The sequence below is a fragment of the Conger conger genome, chromosome 3, assembly GCF_963514075.1.
Source record: "Conger conger chromosome 3, fConCon1.1, whole genome shotgun sequence".
Classification (NCBI taxonomy): Eukaryota; Metazoa; Chordata; class Actinopteri; order Anguilliformes; family Congridae; genus Conger; species Conger conger.
In genome coordinates, this window is record NC_083762.1 from 20,967,678 (window position 1) to 20,980,446 (window position 12,769).

The 12,769-nt window shown below is 44.5% G+C and overlaps 1 protein-coding gene across 1 annotated transcript in view; it reads left to right on the plus strand.

Annotated features, from left to right (window-relative positions):
* The window catches only part of col4a5 (collagen, type IV, alpha 5 (Alport syndrome)), a 59,264-nt gene that overhangs the window by 44,614 nt on the left and 1,881 nt on the right, over positions 1 to 12,769 (plus strand). Inside the window, exons 34-48 of the mRNA XM_061233631.1 lie at positions 164 to 262; positions 955 to 1,044; positions 1,181 to 1,320; positions 1,774 to 1,900; positions 2,083 to 2,262; positions 2,591 to 2,641; positions 2,939 to 3,124; positions 8,602 to 8,735; positions 9,184 to 9,256; positions 9,472 to 9,543; positions 10,125 to 10,253; positions 10,367 to 10,465; positions 10,669 to 10,881; positions 11,388 to 11,565; positions 12,318 to 12,432. Of these exons, the coding sequence (XP_061089615.1) occupies positions 164 to 262; positions 955 to 1,044; positions 1,181 to 1,320; positions 1,774 to 1,900; positions 2,083 to 2,262; positions 2,591 to 2,641; positions 2,939 to 3,124; positions 8,602 to 8,735; positions 9,184 to 9,256; positions 9,472 to 9,543; positions 10,125 to 10,253; positions 10,367 to 10,465; positions 10,669 to 10,881; positions 11,388 to 11,565; positions 12,318 to 12,432 (1,886 nt within the window). The remainder of the gene's footprint in view (positions 1 to 163; positions 263 to 954; positions 1,045 to 1,180; positions 1,321 to 1,773; positions 1,901 to 2,082; positions 2,263 to 2,590; positions 2,642 to 2,938; positions 3,125 to 8,601; positions 8,736 to 9,183; positions 9,257 to 9,471; positions 9,544 to 10,124; positions 10,254 to 10,366; positions 10,466 to 10,668; positions 10,882 to 11,387; positions 11,566 to 12,317; positions 12,433 to 12,769) is intronic.

Below are 12,769 nucleotides of genomic sequence, written 5' to 3' on the forward strand. Positions count from 1 at the left end.
TTCTCTCTCCGCAGCACAAGCAATGCAGATACCGATGAGGACCATGACATTGTTCTGAATTATGTTTAACTCAGTGAGCTTCAGTCTGCTGTCTCTGCTATAATGCAGCAGTCCTCCTCCCCTATCTGGGCATGTGGTAATGAGTGTCACTTCCACTCCGCAGGCTTGGAAGGTCTGCCAGGACAGAAGGGCATTGCTGGACTCTCTGGAGAACCTGGTTCCCCTGGGCATGATGGGCGACCTGGTCAGCCAGGACCTCCAGGTATCGCTTAATTTCAGTCACACAATCTCATTCACTCACAATTTACTTACATTTTATTTATATAGAGTATTTTACAATAGAAAGTTTAGGCCACACTATACCCTGGCCTAAACCCTTTCAAAGCTCCTCACACACATACACACACAAATATTCACACACCTGTCCATCACATTCCCTTTATTCAAAACCCTGTGTTACACAGAAATGTCCAGAAAGGCAAATCAACATGCTTTTAGACTGGAGAGCTCTGTAGACAGCTGGTGTTTTGTTGCGTGCTATGTTACTGTTTAGGTTTGTTGAGTTACAGGGGATAAATCATGTCTTTAATTTGCACATTCAGATATTCAGGTATTGTGAACTGTCATTGTGCCTTTGCCCTATATACATTGTCTTTTATGTGACACATGATATGGAATACATCCAGCATTCAGTTATTGTAGTCTGAACACAAGAAATCAGATACAAATTGGATATATCAGCATTCCAGCATGTGTCTACTGTTGCCGACATTAAACCGACAAATAACCCTGCAGGAGTTGCAGGACACTTCTAGCTTAATAACTATGAGGAATGCTTTCTCAGTCTCAGCGCATGGGATTAGATATATTGCGCATTATAGAACAGCCATAATAGGTTGTACAGAAATCCTGTTTATCATGGATATGAGTGTAAACTAGGTCTTTCATGTTCAGGTCCAAAAGGAGACCCTGGGCTATCCGGTCAGCCAGGTGCCCCTGGAATATCAGGGCCGAAGGGCAACATGGGAGAGATGGGATTCCCAGGTCAGTGTGTGCTCTCCTCTCTATCCTGTTCATCATAGCCTTGACTAAACAACTTAGTGGCGTGACCTGCCATATTGCCTTACTGCCTGCACATAGCTGTTCTGAAGAGTGACTGTTCTTGCCGGTGCTCCCTCAGGACCCTCTGGAGTGAAAGGAAATCCAGGGCAGCCCGGCCGATCTGGAGGACCTGGCTCGCCAGGTACCCCTGGGATTCCAGGTGGAAAGGGTGACCCTGGTATAGGAGGAATTGGAGTGCCAGGAAGCCCTGGTCATAAGGTACAAACACAGTTCTCTTCTGTATTACCTCAGGTAGAAAGAATGACCCCTAAGAGGAGCTAAAATGTAAAGAGAAATGTCCATGTTGTGAATATACTGGGCTAGAGGCCTTCGAGGAGAGTTTTCCGAAGAGGTTCCATCCTGATTTGTCCAAAACCTTTTCAGTTGTCTTCTCACAATCACACAGGTGGTGGTGGCGGTGGTAGCTAAGAGGATATTTGGATCCGTCACCTTGTTGGGAAGCAGTGTTAGCACCAATCATTGTCTGCCCAATAAGTACTTTAAGGATATTTTAAGGGTACAGCAACAAAAAATTCAGTGTGGTATGCTGTGTACTCCAGATTTATCAGGGATTCTCCATTATGAGTGGACTTAATGCTTGGTGATCATGTATTTAATACATGTATGTCTGTTCAGGCAGGTAATTTCCCTTTTGTTGATCTAAACTCACAGGGTGACCCAGGTCTTCCTGGAACCCCTGGAAACCCTGGACCCAAAGGCCAGCCAGGTACACCAGGCCTGCCCGGTACACCAGGCCACCAAGGACTGAAGGGTGAATCAGGACTCCCAGGATTCCAAGGTAAAGTCCCCTCACAATCTCTCCCTCTTACCCTCACCTTCATTGGAAATACCTTAATACGCCGATGGATAGCTTTGAAAGTTAACACAAACTACTGTGCTGCATGAACAAAAGTGTGTGTTTGTGCCGCTGTCTATTGTCTTTAATTCTCAACGCATGGCCTTCATGGGGCCCGTTTCCAGGCCCACCGGGTATTCCTGGTCCCAAGGGTCTGGATGGAAGCCCAGGAGCTCCAGGGCTCATTGGCCCCTCTGGCCGACCTGGAGACCCGGGCCGTGTTGGGTCCCCTGGACAGCCAGGAGACAAAGGCCAGGCAGGCCGAGACGGCATCCCCGGCCCCGCTGGGGTGAAGGGAGACCCAGGTAAGAGAAACCTTTGTGTGTGGGTGGGGAGATATAGCTCATTTTATCAAGAATATGATACTTAAACAGCCCATTGGTACGTATATGCACTGTACACTATTTCTGAGTTTTTCTTAGTTTTTTACAGTATTGTTATGACAACATAACGGTACAGGCTGCTGGGAGGGCTTTTGATTCTAAACATTCAATGTCAAGAAAAGAGGATTATTTATAAAATAAAGATCCATTGATTTACTGCAGAGTTTTTAGAGAAACCGATAACATATTGATTTGATAGGGGGTAACAGAGTGCTCTGACACCCTCTTCCCTGTATTCCTCTTCATGCAGGACTGCCTGGCTTCGGCCCCCCTGGGAACCCAGGTCTTCCAGGATTACCAGGTGATGTCTCCACACTTATCTGCCAACCCTCCTTCAGTAAACCCCTGCAGTAAAAGCTATGCCCCTGTACACTGCCTATGTGTAGACTTCCCTAGCTACTTAGGATCCCTGTGAATGTTCAGGCTAGTGTGTTTGGCTTCACTTGGAAACCTGAGATAATTATGTTCTAGTACTTTACCTGTTGTGTAACCAATCAATTTAATTGAATTACTGTCATATTTGCCTTTCCCATTGTCCTCAAGGGTAGATGTGCATGTCCAATACCCTTAGTGATTCTGTGGTTTATTTGCCCTTCAGGTCCAAAGGGAGACTTGGGTCTTCCTGGTCTCCCTGGTAGCCCTGGCTTCCCTGGATCTAAGGGAGATCAGGGATTCCCTGGCTTGACTGGATCCCCTGGTAGTATTGGGCCCCCAGGTCCCCCTGGACTACCCCAACACGGGCCCAAAGGTAACCTAGGGCCCCCAGGCCCTCCAGGAAGAGGCGGTAAGTGTCACGGTTATCCTTTTGACATAACACACCTGTTCTGCTGCCTGGTGTTCCTATCTGATTGGTTCGTCTATCCCCACTGGACCTGAGTTTACCTGTACAGGTAGACTTGAGATTTAGTATTAAAGAACAGTTTGTGAATGCGATTTTTATCAAACTGCTCAAAAAATGGGTAATTTAGGCATATCATTTGAAATTTGGATGATATGAATATATTAAATAGAATAATTTTAAATGCATTCATATGTCTATAATACATTGTAATTTCTGTTGTTTCATGTGCAATATACTGTACTTGATCACTTGAACACCAGGCAGCAAACTGCAGTACAGGAATGCCAAGCACATTTGATTGGCCTGCATGAGATGCTGCACAAATCTGCACTGACCACAGAGCACACAAACATACACTCCAATCAATGCAATGCCAACCACATCCGGCACCGAGTGACCTGATTGTATCACGCGCACTGCAAGCCAACACCCCCACGCCCGCTTTACCAAGCCCTTCCACTTCGGTCCCAAGGAGTCGCACCACACCCACCAATCAGTGTGTGTCACCAGGCCAAGTGTGCCTCCGAGCATGGTCTTACCGTGTCCACATGCTGTCTGCATCCTCCGTCCCATCATCTGTCCGTCAGCCATCATCAACCGACCCCGTGTTTTCCTCACTCCCTTTCCCTTCCCTGGTCACTGGCGGCCATCTTGGCTCCCATTTTGCAATCATTTTCCCAATCTTTCCACAGGGCAGTGTCTGTCTCCACATTTTTTCTGTTTGATTTAGAGGTTTTAAACTGGCGTGAAACAGCTAAGTCTGAACAAATCCAAATCCAAACGTTTTTGAACATGTTTCAGTGGTTTTCATATAGGGCGACTCCCATGCTCTTTGCTTGAATAATATGGGGATTAGCCTGTACACATTTTCAGAAAGTAGTATCTAGAGTGAATGGTACATCTGTCCTGTGACTGTGCAGGACTGAGGCTTTGTTCTCTGCTCAGCTGTTTCCACCTCCTGGATAAGTGCCTCACCTGCATGGGCAATGTGTGTCCAATAAAAGGCAACCCTCAAACTTGCACAGGGTAGTCCAATCCAGGCTTGGCGACTACTGGACTTCAGAGAGTTCTTGGAAAACAAGTGCTCATTACAGAATAATGTATGCAATATGAGGCATGTCAGTGCAAGTAGCTGAGCAATGTCTTTAGCCAATTGTGACTATGAGTCCACAACAATGGGATAGTACTGCTTGTCCCATTTGGTTAGAATGGACTGCACTTCAGAATAAGGATAAGGTAAATGGACACAACAACAAGGGGTGTATGTGATCACTTAGGGGTAGTGAGCCCATAAGCATGCTTTAGCAAAATCAAGTTAAGAAAATCTGTGATATCATCTCCCAAAAATAGTTTCAAAACTTTCATATGGCACGTGCACACATACTCACTGACATTGTTTTTACAGTGCACAAGAAAAGAGTAGCAGTACCCCCTCAGAAACAGAGACATTCTTACTTTGCGCGCAAAGAGCCTGTATTGGATGGGTTTTGTGCAAGCACAGGTGAATGCAAGAGAGCAAGGGTGTAACATGTGATTCCTGTTTCCTGTGTCATGGCCCTGCCTTTTTGGGCATGGCCATGCTTCCTCCACGGCCCATGTTGATGACACGTGACTTTGCCAGGCCCTGCAGGTCAGACTCCATGCACAGCTTCTTCCACATGCCTTCCAATGTCCTGCCACAGCTGTTCCTTACGAGTCCCGCAGGGGACTGACAGCAAGCCCATGGGCCTGGGCGCTAACACATACTGTATTGACCATTGATATAGCACTGAACCTGATCATGTTAGTTCAGTGACAATTGGGTGTTCAAAGGGTGTACATTACTCTAAAGGGTCCCATATTGTAGAGAATTGCATTTCCCATGCTATGTGGATAAAGGGGTTGATGGTGTTATAAACACACCGTAAAAGTATCAAAATGCACACTCTCCAAATAAATCCACACAGTCTGTATGAAGAAAATGTGCATTTAAACGAGCTGTTTGGACTTCCATGAGACATCACAACGATGCACTCATTTGCATATGTCTGCCTTCAGCATGGCCAGCCATATAGCTGAAAGAACTCCAAGCACTCGGAGGGTGCATCCCATTATTTTTCACTTCACCCTCCATCCTCATTTAAAGCTACAAATAGTTTCTAAGTTTCAAGCACAAGTTGCATAGTAGGATACAGTAGCCTGTAAAAACACAAACATGACATTGTGGTTTGCAACTCTAATTAATATGTAACCATTACATTTTACATTTACATTTTTGTCATTTGGCAGACGCTTTTAATCCAAAGCGACTTGCAAGTGCATAGGTTCTACCACAAGTCAAAGCATCACATCCAGAACTAGGAAAATACACATGGAATGCTGTTCTAAACATAGTCGTCATCATAAGTGCACTTTTATTTTTTTTATTTTTGGGGGGGGGAGGGGGGGGGGTGTTAGACAAGGATAGGGATATCAGAAAGGAGGGGCGGGGGAAATCAGGAGGGAGGACTAAGGTATCACTGGATCACTGGATGAAAGTACAATCTACAAAGTACAAATCTATCCAAACATGACTATTTACTGTAATCCCAGAATCCCGGTGTGTCCAAACTGAACACCCTGTACTGTAACAGTTTATACTGTAACAGCTATTGTCAGTTGCATCTCACACATGCCAATTCAGAAACATTTCTGTAGTTTAGTCTAGCCGATATGGTGTTATTCTTCAGTTGTCAGTTCAATATGTCAGTTGGAAACGGTTGGTTGAATACATTCATCCATGCATGTTCACGTACTGTAATAACAGTAGCTGCCATGCTTATTTAGAGTTGGTTTTATGTGCGAGCAAATATATAAACCCTCTTAAATTGCCTAAGTTGTTTGTAGGATATGAGCCACAAAATCAAACATTTTGCAATCCGGGTAGGATACTATGCATGATAATAACGACACATAATATTTGTATTATATTATTATAATTGGGGGAATTGGGGGAAGTCCCCTGCCATCTTTGCTTTCTGGATCCAGATAGTACCAGGTTTTGTGGGTTGGGTTTTCATAGTATGTGGGCGTGAGCATTATGAAGTCACCAAAAAATGTGAAAAGACTGAAACGTACATCATTGTACACTTTTCCAGGAGAGTGGACGAGGGTGGAGTTGAAGCCATTTGGTTCATCTACTTCAAAAATAGGACAGTGGAGGAAAGGGAGGGGGTCCACAAAGATTGGTTTCCGGGGCACAGAGTGATGAGGGTGGTAGTGGAGTGTGCATTTTCTGAGTAATGGGACACCCTCGGTCAGCCTGTTCTCTGTAAAGCTCATGAGAGATACTGCGGAATGTAAATGTAAAAGTGGAATGAGATTGTTTTTGGTTCTTAAAACCACACAAATCTCTTCTTATGGATACCAGTACCTAAAATGGAAAGGTGTACAATATGGGACCTTTAACAAAAACTGAACCATGGGATTGTAATGTCAGTTAAGTCAAATGAAGCTCTGCAAAGTAGTAGCTATATTCCTGATGGTAAGACCTTAAGATCCATTTAGCCAACTGATTGAATGTTCTGTATAAAAAGTATTTATATAGAACTTATGTTTACCCATAGTGAATTATAGCATACTGTAATATCATCATAATTACTGTAGTAACATCATTATCGATCAATTAATTATATCACTCGAAGCTTAACTTAAATTATACAACTTTTTATTGGTGATTATATCTTGATTATTGATTTATGTCACTGACTGACTTATGTCACTCACTTCCTAGTTCTCAAATGTGTGATTTTATTATATACTGTATAGTTATTGCTAGCTGCTGTTGGTTTTCCTAGTTCTCCTGCTCTCAGCTATATACAGTAGACATACTGATTTGTTTGATGTTAGCTTTTGTAACTTATGTATAGCTTTATATAGCATATAAGTTCATCTTCTTGCTTTTGCTGAATATTTTTTATACTGCATTGCTTTTATTATTATCTTCATTTTTGTATTTACCCCATTTATCATAAAGATAAAGGAAGGGCCAATCCTAATTGAGTGAAGTCATGTGTATGTATGTTGCAATTTAATTGCATTGCTACGGTTTGCAGAGATTTGTAATGTATATTTGCTGTTCTGAGGTTTGGCTGTATCAACGCCTAATGTGAATGATATTGGTTCTGACACTCAGTGGAGGGTAATACAAATTCACGAGGCCTACTCAAGTTCTCCGGTGAATCCCACTTTAAACTACAAGGCCTGAGCCAAATCAAAGCTCACAGTTGATGTGTTTCCCTCCATGAGTGTTAAGTCTGCTGTTTCCAGCTGTTCAGCTTGACTTCAATGCTGTGCTAACCGTTAATTTCATTTTAACTCTGCGCTGCGCACCCTCCCCTTCCCCCGGCTCTTCTAAACGGGGAATTCTGGGATACCTGCCATTCTTGAACCTAGGTCTTCCAGGTTAGAATCGCCTTTGCTTTGATTCCCACTCCTGTGGTATTGTGCATTTCAGGAATTGATCAGGTGCCCGTCATGGTGGTACACGGTTTTGTGACTGATTCTTTTTTTTCTCTTCTTAGGACAAAGGTTGTGATGTATAGGCTACATCATCATACTTGCAGTTGTTCATAAACCTCACACCCACTAAAGTGTGCCCACACACAAATACACACATGCATGCATACAGTATACCAATGTTTTCAGTGCTCTTTTTTGTTTGCATGCTGTGTAACATTTTTGAGTTATACTTTAACCAAGTGGATGTTACAGTACGTATGACTATGTGTTGAGTTTACGGAATGTATTCACATTATAAATAAAAACAAAAAGGAAAAACTTGAATGGTAAGTCCAGGTGTTAGGTCTGAATGAATTAACAGAGACAATATTATCATAGCTGCTTATGAACTGAATTCACTCAGGGGACATACTGTACAGTTATCATGGTTGATGTGGAATCCTGACAACCAGTGCTGACTATGGCCAGAATTGTCAAAGCACATCGAATACTGTTTGTTGATAGGCTGTAGAATAATATTTTCTCTGAAAAAAGAATGGAAGGCACTGTAGTAATGGGACAGGCCTACATATGTGTTTGGTTATTCTAAATTGCACAAAATGCAATTAAAATAGGAAATGGACACTGAAACTTCATATAAGTTCTACCAGTGACTTGATGAAATACAATAAACTGAGCCAAAACAGTCCATTTGGGTGTGTACAGTATGTCTGTGTACAGTATGTGTACAGGGTGTGTACTTGTGAATCTACCCCTATGGGAAATACCTGGCTCCCAAGGTAATACTGTACATGAACATTGTTATACTGTGAGTGCAGTTTACTATTACACTGTACTGTATAGTTCAGCCTGTGTCTGCACCCAGTGAGGAAGGTGTGGTGTGCTTGGGCTGACTGGTACGGCTGGCATTTGTGACGTTTTCTCCATTTGTGCATGTGAAGGTCCTCCGGGCCCAGAGGGACCCCGTGGCCCCCCTGGCACTGGAGGGACGAAGGGGGATAAGGGGCTGCCTGGCATTCCTGGTCAGCCTGGTCTGGCTGGACAAAAGGGCGACCGTGGATCCCCTGGTTTTTCAGTAAGAGACATATTTTTTTGATGTCATGTTACAGAAATAATGTGTGGGTGATGGTGGCATACTACACTGGGCTCATTGAGTGCGTATAGTGATTGCTGGGATGGTGCAATACTCTAGTGAACCCATATCAACATCAGAACATGTACAAAGAATACTGAAGGGATTACATTACATTACATCTGGGAACCTTCCGGGTCCCAGTCATGTACCTTAGCCACGAGGCTACAGGCTGCCCCCATGTAGATGGGATAACTGAGGGCGTTCTCTTTTTTTTTTTTCATCCAGCTCTTTACTGTACTGTATGTGACCCAAATACCAAGTATTATTAAGTAGGACTTTGGTAATAGCAGGCAGGAGTGTTGCTTTACTGGGGCTTTACCGCCGACCCTGATCAAGACCCATGTCTGAAAAACACCACCACTGACCTCTTCCCTCCCCATGTTATCAGGGCCCCCCTGGCATTCCTGGGGCTCATGGATTGAAAGGAGACATCGGACTGCCTGGAGTGCCAGGCTTCCCAGGTGAGGGCCAGGTCTATCCTCTTCTTTTGAACCTGCTAAATCATTGTAAAGCTGTGAAAAAAGGAATGAGTCTGTCACATCAATATTACAGATTTGATATTGTTTGCAGTTTGATGCATTAATGTATGAACAGTGTGCACAGTTTATGCAGTATTTGTACCTTTTTGAGTCTGCTCATTTCTGCTTAAAATTGTTTGTGTCTGTGCTTGTTGCAGGACCGAAGGGGCAGGCTGGCACGCCTGGCTCAAGTGGCCTTCCTGGAGATCAAGGAGACTCAGGTCCCCCAGGTAAGTGTGTGCTGTAATCTGCAAGACAATCAAGCTCCTGGACATCATGCAGAGAGCCCCTGCTGACCAGACGTGCATTCAAGATGGCAAACAATAGCTAACATTAGCTAACATTACCTAACATTCGCGAACATATTCAACATTTTCTCTATTCAGAACGAACATTAGCTAACTGTTAAAAAAGGTAGTATGATGCAAACAAAAATGTACAATTATTTTGCTGTTACAATACACTTTAATCAGTGTTATATTTGTTCTTACCTTTAAAGATAAATAACAAGTAAGCAACAAATAAGCTAGCTGGCATTGTTATACACATCCATCTGTACTAAATATGCATTGCCAGAGAACTAAATGGAATGTTCATTTAGAATCGTTCAACAGTATCTGTTTGCTGCAAACATAGTTTGCTGTGAACATTTGCTGTCTTGAAAGCCTGTCAGTATAACTATATTCTCTATGCACTAATACCACCAACTGTTATCCCATTTGTGAAATGCACAGCTTCTAGTAATCGTAGGACTGTCCAAAGTGGGAAATTAGCCTATTTAACTGTCCCTTTACATGTTTCTTTTATATAGGAGCCCCTGGTGACCCCGGTGTGGCCCCGTCCCCTATTGTACTGAAAGGGGATCAAGGGCCACCAGGGTCCCCAGGCCGGCCAGGCGGGCGTGGCCCCGCTGGTCCCCCAGGATTGGAAGGGCTCCCAGGTATGTGCACGATGATGGCTGTATGTTTCTGAGTGATAATCCCAGTGAGACGTAGTCACAGTATACGTCTTTAAGACCCATCTTCTTACCCGTCTATCTGGTTTTTTTCCCAGGTCAGCCAGGAAGTCCAGGAGATTCAGGCCAAGAGGGTCCACCAGGATTCAGTGGCCCCAGCGGACGAAAAGGAGACACAGGGCCTTCTGGACAACCAGGTCTCTCTCCCACTCTCTCTCTCTGTCCTCCATCTCTTTCTCCCTCTCCCGGTCTCTGTCTAACCCTTACCTCTCTGTATCTTACACTCTCATTGTGCAGTCATCAGTGCAATGCTGTATGGAGGTACTATTTATTCAGTCTTGTGTTGTAGCAGTAGCTTATCCTTGTGTGGCACGCTGCTGGATCTCTCTTGTCCCTCCAGGTCAGCGTGGGTATCCAGGACCCCCGGGATCCGACGGGCCCCAGGGGCTTCCTGGCACACCTGGGACGTCCTCAGTGGCCCATGGCTTCCTCATCACGCGCCACAGTCAGTCCACGGAGGTGCCTTTCTGTCCCGTCGGCACAGGCCTGATCTACGACGGCTACTCCCTGCTGTACGTGCAGGGCAATGAGAGGGCTCACGGCCAGGACTTGGGTAAGGCCCTTTTCACGGCTAACAGGGACCCTGAGTGTTTTATCAGAGAGCAGCAATAGAGAGAGGTCTAACTCAGGTTCATTTATTCAGCGCTTAAGTCTGCTTATGCAGACCGCGGCACTTTTTTTACAACGGGTTTCTACGGGAAAGTTTCTTACGATAAGCTGTTACTCCGTGCTCCCTGAGTCCTTACTGGGTCCGTACACGTCTTTGTATTGCTAGGTATGAAATGGATGGTTTACTTGGGTGAAATTTAGTGTGAAAAAAGCAATTGATCTCGCAGTTGTTGTCCATCTCACATGCGCAGTGTCTTGAAATGGAAAGTTTCAGTAGGACTTGCATATCATAACTATGCATGCGCATGACACTTCCCGGACTCTCTCGTACGGCTAGACTAAATCGGAATAGGAGCTGATAGTTGAGATTGCCCTCTTTCTCCTTCTAAGCTGGTTGGTTTCATCCAGTGTGGGTCAAAGCTTGAGCTGCTCTCCCGCTCTCCCCTCCAGGCACGGCGGGCAGCTGTCTGCGCAGATTCAGCACCATGCCCTTCATGTTCTGCAACATCAACAATGTCTGCAACTTCGCCTCGCGTAATGACTACTCCTACTGGCTGTCCACACCCCAGGCCATGCCCATGAGCATGGCGCCCATCACCGGAGAGAACATCAAGCCTTTCATCAGCAGGTGAGCGGAGAGAGTAATCACATGACAAGAATTGAGAGCCGCGTTCAACAGGGAAGAATAGAGTGACCGCCAGCTGTTGAAACTTGACGTCCATCCTGGAAGCCTTTGGTTTGGATAACTGCAACAAGTGGTAACAATAGTTGATAGCGGTTGCCTACGATTATATAAGGCTAAATTGTGAACTCAAGTGGCTAACTGAGTTAGCAATCGGGCTAACTCGGTTAGCCACGTATCCTGTGTGAAGCGGCCCTGGGCTCTATGTTGCTAGTAGCAATAATACAGAATAGTAAACTATAGCACATCTACCTGCTTCATATGAAGCTGTAATGTTAGTATATGTGCTTGGAAAGCTCAGCTTCAAACAAGGTTAAAGTTTAAATGATTTGAACTTTGATGCTTACCGTTGCTGCCAAGTCGGGTGCTAATGTCAAGCATTTTGATGTCGATCATGCAAAAGAGTGGCAACTCTTTCCATAAGAATAACATTCTGTATACATTTGTAATATTCCAGTTGTTTCAGAAACTGCCTTATCAGTTAGCTGCCTATTTTTATCACAGACTATACTGCAGACAATACTACTAGTGTGCAGTTGAGGGGAAGTGTCCAAATGTATTCTGCAGCAGGGAGCACTCAGCATTGGTGTGTTGATGCTCATTGAAGATTGGTGGACATGATTGACCCAATTGTGTGTATACATGTGCGTGTGTGTGTGTGTTTATGTTTGTGTGTGTTTGTGTGTGTGTGTCACCAGATGTGCTGTCTGTGAAGCCCCTGCCATGGTGATTGCAGTCCACAGCCAGACCATCCAGCTTCCCTCCTGCCCACAGAACTGGGACCCGCTGTGGATTGGCTATTCCTTCATGATGGTACAGAAAGAATCACCCCACTCCCAGCCTGAAGTGTTTTGAAGTTTGTTTCAAAAACCTAACAATTAGAGTCAAATGCAGTGTATATCGATGCAATGGAATAGATCTCATGTAAGACTAGCTTTTTGTGTAAGCTACTCTTTTAGCCTGTGCTAGTACTCCAGTAAATTGACAGCAGTGAAAACAAGTGAAAACCCTCAGCTTCTCTTCCACACTCTCCTAGCAGAGATTTATGTGCACACAGCAGGAGTGTAATACAGGCCTCATAGCCTGAGGGATGGAGATCTGCTAAGACGCAGCACACATTGTGAAGTTGTAAAGCACAATGTAGATGATC